We start from the raw sequence: 14578 nt of genomic DNA on the forward strand, positions 1-14578 counted from the left end.
ACAGTGAGAAATTGACGTGACAGTCTTCCCTAGGAGGGGTCTTGCCTGTCCCTCTTGTGAACGCCAGCATTCTGATCCCAGCTCCGCGACAGGCTCTAGGCTTGTGACTGCTTCACAGGGGGCCATGACACATCTTTCAAGAAAACAGCCGAGCTGCTTGTGAAAGAGACCATTTGTCCCCCGCAGTTCCCATGGAGATCCAGTTTGCTTCTGGTCAAATCCTTCTCCGCAGCCCCACTCTGGGAAGAAGGGAGGGAAGAAAGAAGGAAATGCAGAGGGGGTATCATTGCATTTCACAAAGAGGGATACGATTTATAAGAAATAGAAATAGCCTTTCAAAAACGTTTTGATAGGGATTAGAATGTTTCTAAATCTGCAGTGTTTGACAGATTTCCCCTTCCGCCTGTTCTTCTTTTTCTTTCCTCCTCTTTCCCTCCATCTCTCTGATACTTACCCACCAGATAATAAGCACCAGCCACCTTTCAACGAAGGAGGAAAGGAAAGGGAGGTAACACATGAGGGAGACCTAGATTCTGCCCTCAAGATAAATTCACATATTTAATTTTCAGACAGAGACGATGTCTCATTTAGCCAGCAACTCCCTTGGGGGAATGAGATGTTCCTCGTAAGCAACTTTTCCCGATAACTGAAGCTTATCCTATTAAACCTTAGAAGTTAAAAGAAAAAAGAAGTTAACTATTTGCAATGAAAGTTTTAAATAAATCCCTTCCAAGTTTGCAGGCTCTATGAGGGTGGCAGGGCATTTTCTGTGTGTGCTCAGAGTGGGTCATATCCCTGCCTGCTAAAGCGTTGACCTATTTGGTGCCTATGTGGTACTACTTAGACATTCTCTCATTAGATGCTCTCTTGCCCTGTCAGGAAGGGCAGACCTGTGATTCAGGCTCAGGTCAGCTTGATTCCACAGCGCAAACTTTTGACCATTTCTGGAACCATATAGGACCTTCCCTGGTGCCTGGGAATCCTTCAGACCCAACATCTTGAAACATGGGGCTCCTCCTGGCCCACATTCTCCTTCGGGAATGGAGCACCTGGAGAACCAAATTCATTAAGGACTGACAGCTAGAGACGCACGAGGAGCCAGGGGGCAGAAGGCTTGGTTTTGGTGTGAGAGCCGTGGGGAAGGCCACGTTTGTGCTCTGAATTTCTGTTAATAATCCTGGTGTTTTAATTGGGCTCTCCTGTTTCCACAGACCCAGAGACAAGGATGTGAGGGCAAGTGGTTTATTTGAGAGGTGATCCCAGGCCACACCAATAGAGGAATGGAGAAGTGAGACAGAATTAAGGCAGCTGGTAATGGGTGCATCAAAGAGCAGGTGCTTGGGGGCATTGGGGTGCAGTCCTAAAATGAGCATGCCTCTGGGTCATGCCACCCATGAGAGAGGGGGCTGGAATATCCATCAACCAATGCCCACCTATAGTTGGTTGAGGTCTCCAAGTGTTCTATCCAGCCCGTGTTTCCAGCCTTAGAAAGTCCTCCAGCAGAGGATCTTAGGGGCTTGCTGTAGAAAGCTGCTGCACAAACTAGCAATAATTATGGTAACTACCATAATAAAAAAGATAGCACCTGCCACTGCTTGAGTTTCTACTGTGTGCCAAATATTTGTTCTGGGCACCTTACTGGCATTATATCATTAGTCCTCACTGCAACCCAGAGAGGCAAGAGGCTACCATTGTCTCCACCTTACAGATGGGGAAACTGAGGCTCTGAGTGGATCAAAAGCTTGCCCAAGTTATCACAGCCAGGGAGTGGTGGTATCAGGATTTGAACCTAGGTTTGTTCTATATACTTTCTCCATTTTCCTTTCGGAGGAGAACATTGTATTCCGAAAGATTCAGGCTCCCATTCATCTCTCATCTGGGAAGTAGAATGTATTCCTCTGATATGGTAGTTCTCAAGTTTCACGTGTGCTTGCTTAAAATTTGCATTCCCAACAGACACTTACCCAATCAGGACCTCGGAGAGTGAGGCCTGGGAATCTAATTTTGAAGCAGGTGGTCTCCTGGTAAATTATATGCTAGTAGCTCTTTCTTCCATGGGTAGGGAAAAGGAAAAGTCACATTTTGGGAAAACGATGCACATTTCCAGCTGGCAGAACAGTTTCCATTAAGTGGGACATAGTGTGCTTTGCAAAGCCTTGCTGTGGTCCCTCTTCCCTCTGTCTCCAGAGTCTGTGTAATTTCAGGGCTTGTCTAATCCTGCCGACTCTGTTAGCAGATCCTGGATGTGCAAGCTCTCGTTCTTGACATCTGAACCTCCGTGCAAGGTTTAAGTGCCTGGGCATTGGAGATATTTCCCTTGGGGTTTTCTGCATGAGCAAGGCTGTGTTTCCACTGCTAATGCTGCCCACTGAAGCCCCTGGCTGGAAGGAAGAGTGTTCGGTCTCCCACTCCTGGGACAGAGGTCAAGGAGGGCTTTTCCATTACTGCAAGAGACAAGCAGTAAGGGACTCCGGAGAGGAAAAATGCCCAGGAGGAGAGCAGGAAACAGGCCAAGGTCGTGGGCAGCCTTACCTGTCCTGTCTTGGGTTAGCAGTGGTCTACAGGTTAAACTAAATTGCATGCCCCTGATTCAAAGTGCTGCCCACGAGATACCAACAGGGCTTCTTTGCATCTGCAAGGCACTCTTCCGGCTGGGTTTATTAGAGATGACTTATAGGTGAGGGTGTTAGAAAGGAAAAACATTCTTTCTTGAAGTTTCTGGGGTGGAGTCTGGCTATTCCAAGCGCAGAAACTTCTTGGACCGACTCCCCTTTGACATCAGATTCCCCACAGCTCAGGGCTTCCCAAACATCAGTCTGACCATGTCATGGTCCTCAGAAACCTTCAGTGGCTTCACAGCACCTGCAGATTCAAATGCAGACCCTTTGCCTTAGCTTTTGGGGTCCCCACCACCTCCCCTTCCTCGTGTCCCCACCATTCGTGTTGTTCTCTTCACTTTAAAAGTTCTCATCACTTTAAAAGCCTCATTGACCTTTAACTTTTGACCCTTGAACTCACCACACTTGTCCTGCCCTCCAAACCTTTGTGCTGGAACTCAGCTTCCCCTACCCTTGACACCTACCCAAGGACCTCCCTCATACCCCATCATTCCCCCATCCCATTTCCCTGAAATATTTTTTCATGATTTTATGACATCTGCAATTATTTGATTTATCTGCTTATACATTTATCATCCCTCCCCATAAACAGAGAGGCTGCATTAGCTTTGTTCATTGTGAATCTCCAGTATCTGGGGCACTCCAGGCCAAGCTCAGTGTTGAATGAATGGAAAGCCCATTTCACATTTAGCAGAGCTCTGCATCAGGGCTTTGAGGCATCATGAGCTTTCCCATGGGGGCTGGGACCTTTCCCATAAGTCTGAGAGTCTGAGGGTCTCAGAAAAGGAAAAGACAAAGAAAGCCAGGTCACAGTAACTTGGGATTTTGATTATCCTTGTGAAGTCAAGCATCTGTATTGGGAAGAGTTAGGTGTTATCTTAGGCTTGTCTCAAAGAAGGGCATTTTGACTCAGGTAGTTATAGCTCCCGGGAACCTTCTGCTTTACCCACACCTACCCCCAAGATGTAAAAGCAAAAAGAGTGCAAGTTATGAAGGCATTTAGCATTGTGGTTAAAAGTTGGGCTTGGGACCTCTGTCTCTTACTGGCCATTTGACCTTAGGTAAGTTATCCAAATTTGATGAGCCTGAGTTTCTCACTCTGTAAAATGGGACTAACAATAATTGCTACTTCCTAGGGCTGTTACGAGGATTAAGTGAATGATGTAAAGCACTCAGGATATTACCTGACACATCATACGTGTTAGTTCTTGTTATTTTCAGCGTCCTACAGTCTTTATGACATTCATGACCAACAGCACTTCCAAATGTTTTTCAACCATCTTACACTTCCTGGTGCCAAGAGCTCTGTCCTCTTTTTGTAGGTTCCAAAATGTCTAAGTCAACTTTTCCCAGTCTAACTCAGACATTTGTCTAACACTCTGTCATGATTTTATCATAATTACATATCCGCTCTACCATTTTTATTTATTTTCTATTTATGGCCTTTTTAAACTTAAATTTATTGAAAGATGAAAATGTACCTCATTATCATAAATGAAAAGTCAACATCATTTGCCATTAATATAAGGTGTGTTAGTCTGTTATGCATTGCTATAAAGGAATACCTGAGGCTGGGTAATTTATAAAGAAAATAAGTTTATTTGGCTCACAGTTCTGCAGGCTGTACAAGTATGGCACCAGCCTCTTGTTGGCTTCTGGTAAGGTCTTATAGCAGAAGGAGAAGGGGGAGCAGGGGTGTCACATGGTGAGGGAGGGAGCAAGAGAGATAGAAGGAGGTGCCAGGCTCCTTTAAACAATCAGATCTCAGGGTCTCTAATAGAGTGAGAACTCACTCATTACCATAAGGAAGGCACCAAGCCATTTGTGAAGGATCCACCCTCATGACCCAAACACTTTCCACTAGGTCCACTTCCAACTTGGAGGTCACGTTTCAACATGAGATTTGGAAGGGACAAATATTCAAACCATCTCATAAGGCAACCTGGAAAAAGCAAATTTTCAAATGGAAAAATCATTGATAAAATTCGCTGTGGATATTGCTACCTGTCGAAATCTGGGACTGGAGATAGCACGTGTTGGAGAGACCTCTCTGGTGCCATCAGATTGAAAGAGAATTGGAGAGGGGCTTACATCTCACCCTGTGATTCAGCATTGTCTCATATTGCCTATGTCCCTCCTTGCTCCCCTTCTGCACTCTTGGTGGTCCCAGGTCTAACTTTTTCAGAGAGGAATTCAGAGCCCCATCAGAGCCATGAAAGACCAAACAAGAGAAAAACTGGGGAAATGTGCACAGATATTCCAAAACAATCAGCTAGGCTGGTGGTTCTCACACCTGAGCTTGCATCCAATTCACCTAGAGGGCTCGTTCAGACCCAGAGTGCTGCCTGCTGCAGCCTAGCCTCCGAGGAGTGATTCAGCAGATCTGCCATGGGGCCCCAGAAAAGTTCCCAGGTGGTGCTTATACTGCTGGTCTGAGGATGCTACTTTCAGAACCACTGAACTAGACTAATTGGAGGAATCAATGTTGAGTCTGCATATTCCAACCATCATTTTAAAGAGAACTATCAAATCAGGAAGAGAGTAGGGGGCAACTGTAAAGTTCCTACTTCTGAGTTTAGTGTGTACGTCTATTTTAACGCTAAATCTCCAAGCAGCCTGAGGGCCACCATCTGGCAAAGATGTTGGCTGCTGGAAGTTAGACTGGTACATGCAAAATGGTAAGAGAATCCAAGGGGATATGAATGGGGCACTTATGGCATCTTCCATAGCGTGTATCTATCCTATCGACATAAAACTCTAACAGAAAAGGACAAAGCCAGGCTGCAGTAATTTGTGATTTTTATTATCCTTGTGAAGTCAGGCTACTCCAGGGGAAAGAGCAAGGTGTACTCTTTGGCTCCTCTCAAAGGAAGACATTATCATTCTAAACTCTTCAACTTTGTTCCTCTAAAACTTAATACCTGGCACCGATTTCATTATAATTGGAAGCCCTGGTTGAGTGTGTCCTACAGCTACTAGAAGCCTCTCTCCAGAGTTAATTTCCTGGTTTGCTGAGGATATGCCTTTGCAGTAGCTGCCCCATCTCATCTCACATCTTAGTATCCACAGCACCCAGAGCTTTCCAGACCACGGGGGGCATCCCATCTATCCACCTATCCGTCTACCTACCCATCAACCATCCATCCATCTATCCATCCTTCCATCCATCCATCCATCCATCCATCCATCCATCCATCCATCCAATCCATTCATCCATCCATCCTTCTATCCATCCATCTATCCATTTATTTATCCATTCACTTCCCCATCTATCCACACATCACCCATCAATCTATCTGTTCATTCATCTCCCATCCATTCATCTATTCATCTGTCTGTCCATCTATCCACCCACTCATCCACCCACCCGTCCATACACCTACCCATTTATCCATCTATTCATCCATCCTTCCATCTACCATCCATCTGTTCAGCCACCTATCAATCTATCCACCCAACCGTCCACCTATCCACCCATGCATCAATCCATCTACCAATTTATGCATCCACCTACCCATCCATCCATCCCTGAATCCATTCACCCATTCATCTACTCACCCATCTATCCCCCATCCATCTACCCATCCATTCACCCATCCATTCATCCACCCATCCACCCATCCATCCATTCATCCACCCACCCACCCATCCATCCATTCATCCACCCATCCATCTATCCATCCACCTACCCACCTACCCACTCACTCAGCCATTCACCTATCCATCTTTCTCTTTCTTTATCTTTCTCAGGTTAAAGTGCCACAACAAATGCACCAAAGAAGCCCCACCCTGTCATCTTCTGATCATCCACCGAGGAGGTAACTATTTAACACTTACTGCCCTAGGGGTAGGGGTGAGGCGGGGCTCCTGCAGGTCCCCCACATAGCTGTCCCATCAGGTTGGTTCTGAATACCTCTTGATCCCCACATATTTCCAGCATTGTTTCTTTCTCTCTGACACCATTCTTCCTGACATCTGTCTCCCTTATCCTCCCCTATGCCTGTTCTCCCTATTTCTTGCCCCTCTACTGGTCCCTCTGACACTTTAGCCCCCTTTGTCTCCCCCACTTAACCGCTGCTCTCTCATCCTGTCTCCTCTCCTAATTTCTAGCCTCTTCTGTTTACCAATCCCATCGCTTTTCTTCCCACCGAAAAAGAGCACTGGCTGGGTGTTTTTCCATTGTGTGTTCTCTGGATTTAATCAATTGGCTTTGCAAAAGTAGGCAGGAGGAGGGGTATGTCTTGGGCCTGTTGGATCGGGCCATTTGTGTCCCATCTCCTGGGGCTCTACGAGTGTCTGGGCCAACCTGTCCACATAGGGAAATAGCAGCCCTGGGAGAGCCGCTACCAGGATTCCACTGCAAAAGCAAGACGAATCTGGCTGGAAGGAAAGACAGAAGGAAAGGCTTTTCCCTGGCTGCCAAGGGCTTACTTATAAGGGACACTGCCTTGGGAACTCTTTAGTCCAGCTTTCAAAATAGTTCCCCGATCCTTGCCCTGTGGGGTGATCACCCCCAAACTCCATTATCCATATTGAAATTTATCTCTGAGGGACTTTCTGGACCTGTGCTGCCCAATACAGTAGCTACTAGCTACATTTGACTATTTACATTTAGATTAATTAAAATCAAATAAAAACACAAATTTAATTACTCAGTCACACCAGCCACATTTCAAGGGCTTATATTGGTACAAATATAGAACATTTTTTTGATTGCAGAAAGTTCTACTGCACATCATAGGCCAGATCCTTGCTATTCAAAGCATTGTCCATGGACCAGCAGCATCAGGATCGTCTGGGAGCTTGTTAGAAATGCACGATTTATGGCTCCACCTCAGACCTACTGAATGAGAATCTGCATTTTAAACAGGATCTGCAGGGAATTCCTATGCACCTTAAAGTTGAGAAGCACTGCTCTAGAGCAGGAGTCAGACATAAACTAAGATGCCTACGAGGGCCAAGTAGATGTCCTAAATGAGAGAAGTTGGCCAGAGCAGGCTGTGGGACACTGGAAAACCCAAGTGCCATCTAGAGAGGATAGCCAGCCACTCCAGCTATGTGGACCTACGTTGCCAGCATTTCTGACATTTCCAACAAAAGCCCAAATAGAGAATTTTATGTGCCATATGCTTATTTTTTATTTATTCAATGTTTTTTGAGACGGAGTCTCTCTCTGTTGCCCAGGCTGGAGTGCAGTGGTGTGATCTTGGCTCACTGCAACCTCCACCTCCTGGGTTCAAGCGATTCTCCCGCCTCAGCCTCCTGAGTAGCTGAGATTATGGGCACCCACCACCACGCCCAGCTACTTTTTGGATTTTTAATAGAGAGGGTTTCACCATGTTGGTCAGGCTGGTCTCGAACTCCTGACCTGGTGATCCACCTGCCTCTGCCTCCCAAAGTGCTGGGATTACAGGCATGAGCCACTGCGCCTGGCCCATATGCTTATTTTTAAATGTAAGCAGTTTATTAAAATATTTTAAAGTCATGCTGGCTGCTTCCCTGCAAGCCCCTCATCTATAGGATGGACAGAGCCTTCAAATCACCAGGGAGCAACTTTAGGGTACAGCAACTTGCTAATCTGACACTGAGTCCTCCTTCCCTGTCCTCTCACTTTCCCACTCCCATTTCCCCTGGCCTTGATCAGTGCATATTCCTGGGAATCTGCCCTAATTTAGAACGAACCCAAGGGAAGCTTAAAGAAGGAGGCAAATTGCTGCTGAAAGCACTGTGATGTGTCCCAAAGCCAACAGGCAGTTGGTTTTCGATGATCTTTGCATTGTTTATCTCCAAAAACAGAGAAAATTGCAAGTGAAGGCAAAGTCTTCAGCTCCCTTCTCTTGCCCTTCCCACCCCACATCCTTAATTGAGAACCATCTGTTCCTTGAATAACTGTATACACTCAATGAGGCTCTTTTAAAACCTGAATTCTCACCTCTCTTGAGACCTGCCTTGGGTCAGCCTCATTGGAAAAATTGCCTCCCACCAAATTCTCCTCTGTAGAGGGTTCTGCTAGAGGCTGATTCCCATATGGACAGAAGCAGCCTGCTGGAAGGTGATGGCTCTGAGAGGCTGACATTTGAAGAAGGGCTCCCTTCCACCCACCCTCAAGGCCATGCCGCCTTTTGTTCAAAGGTGGCAGGTGTCTGTACATACAGAGTGAACTGAACTTTGCAGAAATCCACCAGCTTCTTGCTTTTTCTCTCCGTTGGTTGGAAGTTGAAAATATAGTCAGTTTCCATGGTGATGGCAGCTCAGGCTAAGCAGAGAAATGAAATCCCTGGGTCAATCTGGAGCTTAAACTTCTCAACCAACACCCTCCCCTCACCACTGCAATAAAAAAAAAAAAACCAAACAAACAAACAGCTAACAAGTAACAATACCAGGCATCAAATTTGATTTTGAGCTTCTCATTTTTGTCTGTTGCTGTGTTCCCTGTAACAGAAATAACAGAAGGGAGAGGGGCTTGGGCTATATGATTTGGATCAGGAAGCATTTATTTAGCATCTACTATGTGCCTAGCTTCCTGGAACAGCTGTCTTTCAGGGATCCAAGGTTGTTTAGGACAAAGTGTTTCAATGTGCGGCAGGCTGCTTAGGCCTGAGAAATCCCAAAAGGAATGAAAGATGATCCTAACATAGAGGTTAGAAAGTTAGGGACAGGGCACCGTGATAAGCTTGTCCACTCATCACAGGCCCTGAGAAATCAGGAACCTCGTGTATTTAAAATGAGTTTTGAGTCTGCTAATATGAAACAATTGTGGTATTTTTAAAAAACCCGATAGCTTTAGTTTTATTATTATCATCTTAATTGTCAAAAGTCATATATGGACAATAGAAATATGTTGCGAGCCACAGAGAATACCCTGATCCCACCACAGAATGATTATCATTTTTAGTGAATTGTCCTCCAGTCTGGAGGGTGGGCCTAACAGGTGGGATCTGAGCTATGCTGTCCTGGCATAACCAAAGACAAAGTGATACTTAAACTCCCAAATCAATGTTTTTACCCCTACGGATCCAGCAAGGTTAGTCCGGACAGAGTCCGTTCCATGTGACATCAACAACCCTCTACGGAAGCCACCTCGGTATTCAGACCTGCACATCAGTCAGACGCTCCCCAAAACCAACAAAATCAACAAGGTAAGGCTGGGCTTCCGCTGGGTCTCGGCATGTGGGGCTGGCACTGCTGGGTGAGGGGTAGGAGGGAGGAAGGGTTGATCTGGGAGTATGGCGCTCCCTCCTAGCCCATCTCGGCTCCCCTAATTCTGTGATGTTTGTGTTGAGTAAAGCTTGAGGGACATCCAGGGATCAGTGAAGAGATTTGTGTGCCAGAAATCCAATTTAGAGAGAGGGCATGTCGGAATGAGGATGGATGAGGGTGTCCAGGAAGGCACAAAGGATGGGAGGAAAGACTTAAAAGGAGTTTCCTTGGTGGTCCAGACCTCACTTGCTTTGCTCTTTGAGAGGTTTTGCCATCTGTATTAGTCTGTTTCATGCTGCTGATAAAGACATACCTGAGATTGGGTAATTTATAAAGAAAAAGAGGTTTAATGGACTCACAGTTCTGTGTGACTAGGGAGGCCTCACAATCATGGCGGAAGGCGAAAGGCACATCTTATATGGTGGCAGACAAGAGAGAGCTTATGCAGGGAAACTCCCCTTTATAAAACCATCATATCTTGTGAGGCTTATTCCCCACCACGAGAATGGCACAGGAAAGACCAGCCCCCATGATTAAATTACCTCCCACTGGGCCCCTCCCATGACATGTGGGAATTGTGGGAGCTAAAATTCAAGATGACATTTGGGTGGAGACCCAGCCAAACCATAACACCATCTTCCAGGACCAACTTTGCAGATGGTTCTGGGCTTTCTGACACATCTGTCGGATCAGACCTCCAAGGAATAGGGGTCTATTTCTGAGCTTCTGGTAGAGGCTGGATGGGTGAGTTTTCTTTGGGGGCCCTGAGCTCTGAGCAACAGGCAATTTGGTTGGCTTCTACCCTCAGACAGGTGGTCAGCAGTGGGCCCCTCTGTGCATCTTTCTTTCAATTGTGGCCTAGAAATTTCTGGCCTGATTTCCACATCCTTTATTTGGTCTGCTGATGGGGCTGTACCAAATCTATCCTGGGGGTATGCCCAGCCTCACAGTCGGAGGCAAAGGTTGCACACACTAGCAGGTGATTTCCCAAGCATCTCAAAGCTTGCATGCATTATGTTGAAGGTAGATGTCTTAGTCCATTTGCGTTGCTATAAAGGAATATCTGAGGCTGGGTAATTTATAAAGAAAAATGTTTATTTGGCTCTCAGTTCTGCAGGCTGTACAAGAAGCCTGACACCAGCATCTGCTTCTGGGGAGGCCACAGGCTGCTTCCACTCATGTTGGAAAGTGAAGGGAAGCAGGCATCACACGGCGAAAGGAAGGAAGAAACGCACATGAGAGAGAGAGAGAGAGAGAGAGAGGAGAGGGGAGGGGAAGGGAGAGGAGGGGAAGGAAGAGAGGTGCCTGGCTCTTTTAAACAACCAGCTCTAGCAGGAATTAATAGAAGGATAACTCACTCATTACTGCAAAAAAGGGACCAAACTCTTCATGAGGGATCCACTCCTGTGACCCAAGCACCTCCCAATAGGCCCCACCTCCAACATTGAGTTCAAATTTCAACATGAGATTTGGAGGAGACAAATATCCAAACTATATCAGTGGAAAAAGCACATCATCCCAAGGATCGGGAGGGCACTGACCTGTGTTCAGGTCCTAGAGGAACATCATGATAGCTGAGTCACTATTCAATGGAAACACACAGAGAGAGGATTGCCCCCTTCCCAATCCATTTCCCACACAGCAGCCAGAGTGATACTTAATGAATGTAATTTGAATTATGTCATGCCCTGCTTAAAAACCATCCAATAGCTTTCGACTGCATCTGGAAAACAAAGCAGATCTACTGCAGCCTGAAAGGCCATGCATAATTTGGTCCCTCCTCTATCTCTGACCTCTCCTTCCAAGTCTCCCCACAAAGCTCATGTGTCCGTTTGCTCTTGAGCTCTCTCACCCGCCATTTTTATCTTGAAGCCATTTACCATCTGGCTCCTTGTGGCATAATTTCAGCAGCTTCTGGAATCAGGCAAACCTGGCAGCCAGCCAGGGCTTCCTCTGCTTATTAGCTGTGAGACTGAGCAAGTAACTTAATCTCTCTGAGCCTCAGTTTTCCTGTATGTAAAATGGGGCTCTTCCCGTTATCTACTGCAGCACAACAAATGACCCAAACTTAATGGCATACGACGATCATCCTTTTATTATACTCACAGAATCTGTAGGTCAGGAATTAGGACAGAGAGCAGAGGGAATGGTTTGTCTCTGCTCCATAATGGGAATCAACTGGGAAGACTCACACAGATAAGGGCTGGAGTCATCTAAAACAGGGATTGACAAACTATGGCCCACAGGCCAACTCCAGCCCACAACCTACTTTTGTAAATCAAATTTTATTGGAACACAGCCATACCCATATTTCTGTGGCTGCATTTTTGCTATAATGTCAGAGTTGAGTAGTCATGACAGAGACTGCATGGCCTGCAAAGCCTAAAATATTTACTGTCAGATTCTTTACAGAAAAGGTTTTCTGACCCCTGATTTAGAGGCTCTTTCACTCCATGTCTGGGGCCTGGGCTGGGTTGAGTCAAAGCCTGGGTTCAGCAGAGATGTCAACTAGAGCACCTGTATATGGACTTGCTGTAATGCTTGGGTGTCCTCACAATATGGCTGCCTCAGGGTAGTCGAGCTTCTTACATGGCAGCTCATGGCTCAAAGAGCAACTGAATTAGCAAACAGGTGGAACTTTGACAGTGTCACTTCTGCTGTACTTTACTGATGGAAGCAGTCACAAGCCTGCTCAGATTCAAAGGGAAGAAACACAGACCTTAACTCTTAGTGGGAAGAGTCCATGGATTTGTAGTCATGTTTTAAAGAGCCCGTGGCAGGCAATAAGAACACCAACCTCAGATAGTTGTTATGAGGATGGAATTCAGTAATCAACATTTAAATGCACTCAGTGTACTTCCTGGCCCATAGTTAACATCCAGGAGATTCTACCCATTATTATCAGCTTAAATTTGGGGGCCTCTGATCAAAACATCAGGCCGCGCCCACTTTTCCTTTGTTATTTGCAAAAGATATAGGTCTCCAGGAGATGGGATCCCCACTGCTGGGAGGGCTGAGCAAATTCAAATGGCAAGGCTTCTGGGAAGTATAATAATTGTGCATCCCTTAGAACCCATTCTTTCCTTTGTGACATTTTGAGGGGCAAGGAGCTCAGAACCACCTTGAGACCTTTCTCTCTGGCTTTACCGGTACAATGAGCCTCTTGGTGTCAGATGAGACTGAAACATAGGTCAGATAGATCAGTGACTGTGACATCGTTCTGCTTGTCTGCCAGCAGGAGAATTTGATAAGGGAAATAAATTAACCTCTATTAAGAAAGCAGCTTTGACATGAAGGTGGACAAGATCTATCATAGGGCTGGGTTATTTTTTCCCCTCTTTCCCTTCTCACTGGCTTCACACAGATTCTTCTTGTCAGGCAATGATGTGGTTAATGCAATAAATTTCTGAGCCAATGTGGTCTGAAGATTTTTTTTTCACTGCTCTTTGTCTTGTCTCCTGTCTAGTTCAGTCAATCCAGGTTCACAAAGGTGCTGCTTTTTCACCTAGCACAGTGGTTAGAGTGTAGATTTTGGAGTCAGGAAGTCTGAGCTTGCAACTCAGCTGTTTAACTTGCTGTATGACTATGGGCCAGTTATCTCAAGATCTGTCTGCCTTAGTTTTCCTTTATGTAAAATAGACATAATAGGAGGTATCATTGGGGTTGCAGACAGGATTAAATGTATGATATGTATAAAGGATTTTAGTCAAATTGTGAATACTCAGGGCATAGAAGTAGCTTGATGATGAAGAAGACAGAGAAAGAGGAGAAGGAAGAGGCAGGAGGAATAGGAAGAAGGAAGAAGGAGGAAAGGAAGGAGGAAGAGGAAGAGAAGGAGAAAGAAGAAGGAAGAAGAGGAAGACAGAGTGGGGTGGATGAGGAGAATGAAGGAGGGGGAAAGAGGAGAAGCAGCAGCAGTAGCATCTGCCAGTTCCTTATGGGACCAAGCTACAACCCTTGTACTTCCACATCAAGGCATCAAAAATACCATCTGCAGTAGTGGCAGAGGCTGAATCTCTGCCTGCTGTATTCAAGCTGTTTGAAGTGGTTGCATGTTGGCTTGCTTTTGTTGGTTGGTTGCAAGGTACAGAGACCCGCCTAGGCTGGCTCAGCAAAATGAGTTGTTGTTTGTAAAGGATGGACATGGGGGCAATTCAGAGAAAGGGAAATCATCATTTAGGAGCTGGGCCTCATGAAACTAGATATGGAGGATGGCCTTGAGCTCAGTCCAGCTCCTTGGACCCAAAGCAAGCCCGTGGGCCATTGTTCTGGTCTTCCATAATGACCCTGACTCAGCTACTCTTTGTGGGTCTGCTCTGATGTGTTGTTACTGTTGGCTGGTTTCCTTATCTTCTACTTTTGTCTTTCTTTCCTCTATCATTGCTGCTGTCTCTATATAGTTCCTACTCCTTATGACCTTTGGCTTCTTTGTTTTCTGGCCTGTTGTGGCTCCCCTGTTCTCTTTGAACCTCCTCTTATCTCAGCCTTTTCTCCTAATGCTCTCTGCTTTTCTTCCTAATGGCCTATCTCATCATTCCATCCCATATTATAGGTCACTGGTCAGCTGCCATTAGGCTCTGGCCTATGGTCCTGTGTTGGGAGTGGGCTATGGAGGTCATAGACAAGTGTGTCTGTTTAGGACAGTCCATCGAACAAAGGCTGTTGGGTTGGAGGGCGAGGACAGTTTCCTTAGAAAGTGTCCATGGGAGAACAGTGACCATCACCACCATGTCCAAATCAGTGCTCAGCTGGTTGAAGTC

General features: G+C 45.9%; 1 protein-coding gene across 3 annotated transcripts in view; it reads left to right on the plus strand.

Annotated features, from left to right (window-relative positions):
* KSR2 (kinase suppressor of ras 2) overlaps window positions 1-14578 on the plus strand; it is a 526910-nt gene that overhangs the window by 414994 nt on the left and 97338 nt on the right. For 2 of the 3 annotated variants that reach the window (XM_058425817.1, XM_058425818.1), the window contains 2 exons: window positions 6369-6435; window positions 9632-9757. In XM_058425817.1, the coding sequence (XP_058281800.1) occupies window positions 6369-6435; window positions 9632-9757 (193 nt within the window). Of the gene's footprint in view, window positions 1-6368; window positions 6437-9631; window positions 9758-14578 lie in introns of all 3 variants that reach the window. The other variant, XM_058425819.1, reaches the window with a different exon arrangement.

Source organism: Hylobates moloch, unplaced genomic scaffold, assembly GCF_009828535.3.
Source record: "Hylobates moloch isolate HMO894 unplaced genomic scaffold, HMol_V3 SCAFFOLD_12, whole genome shotgun sequence".
NCBI classification, from domain to species: domain Eukaryota; kingdom Metazoa; phylum Chordata; class Mammalia; order Primates; family Hylobatidae; genus Hylobates; species Hylobates moloch.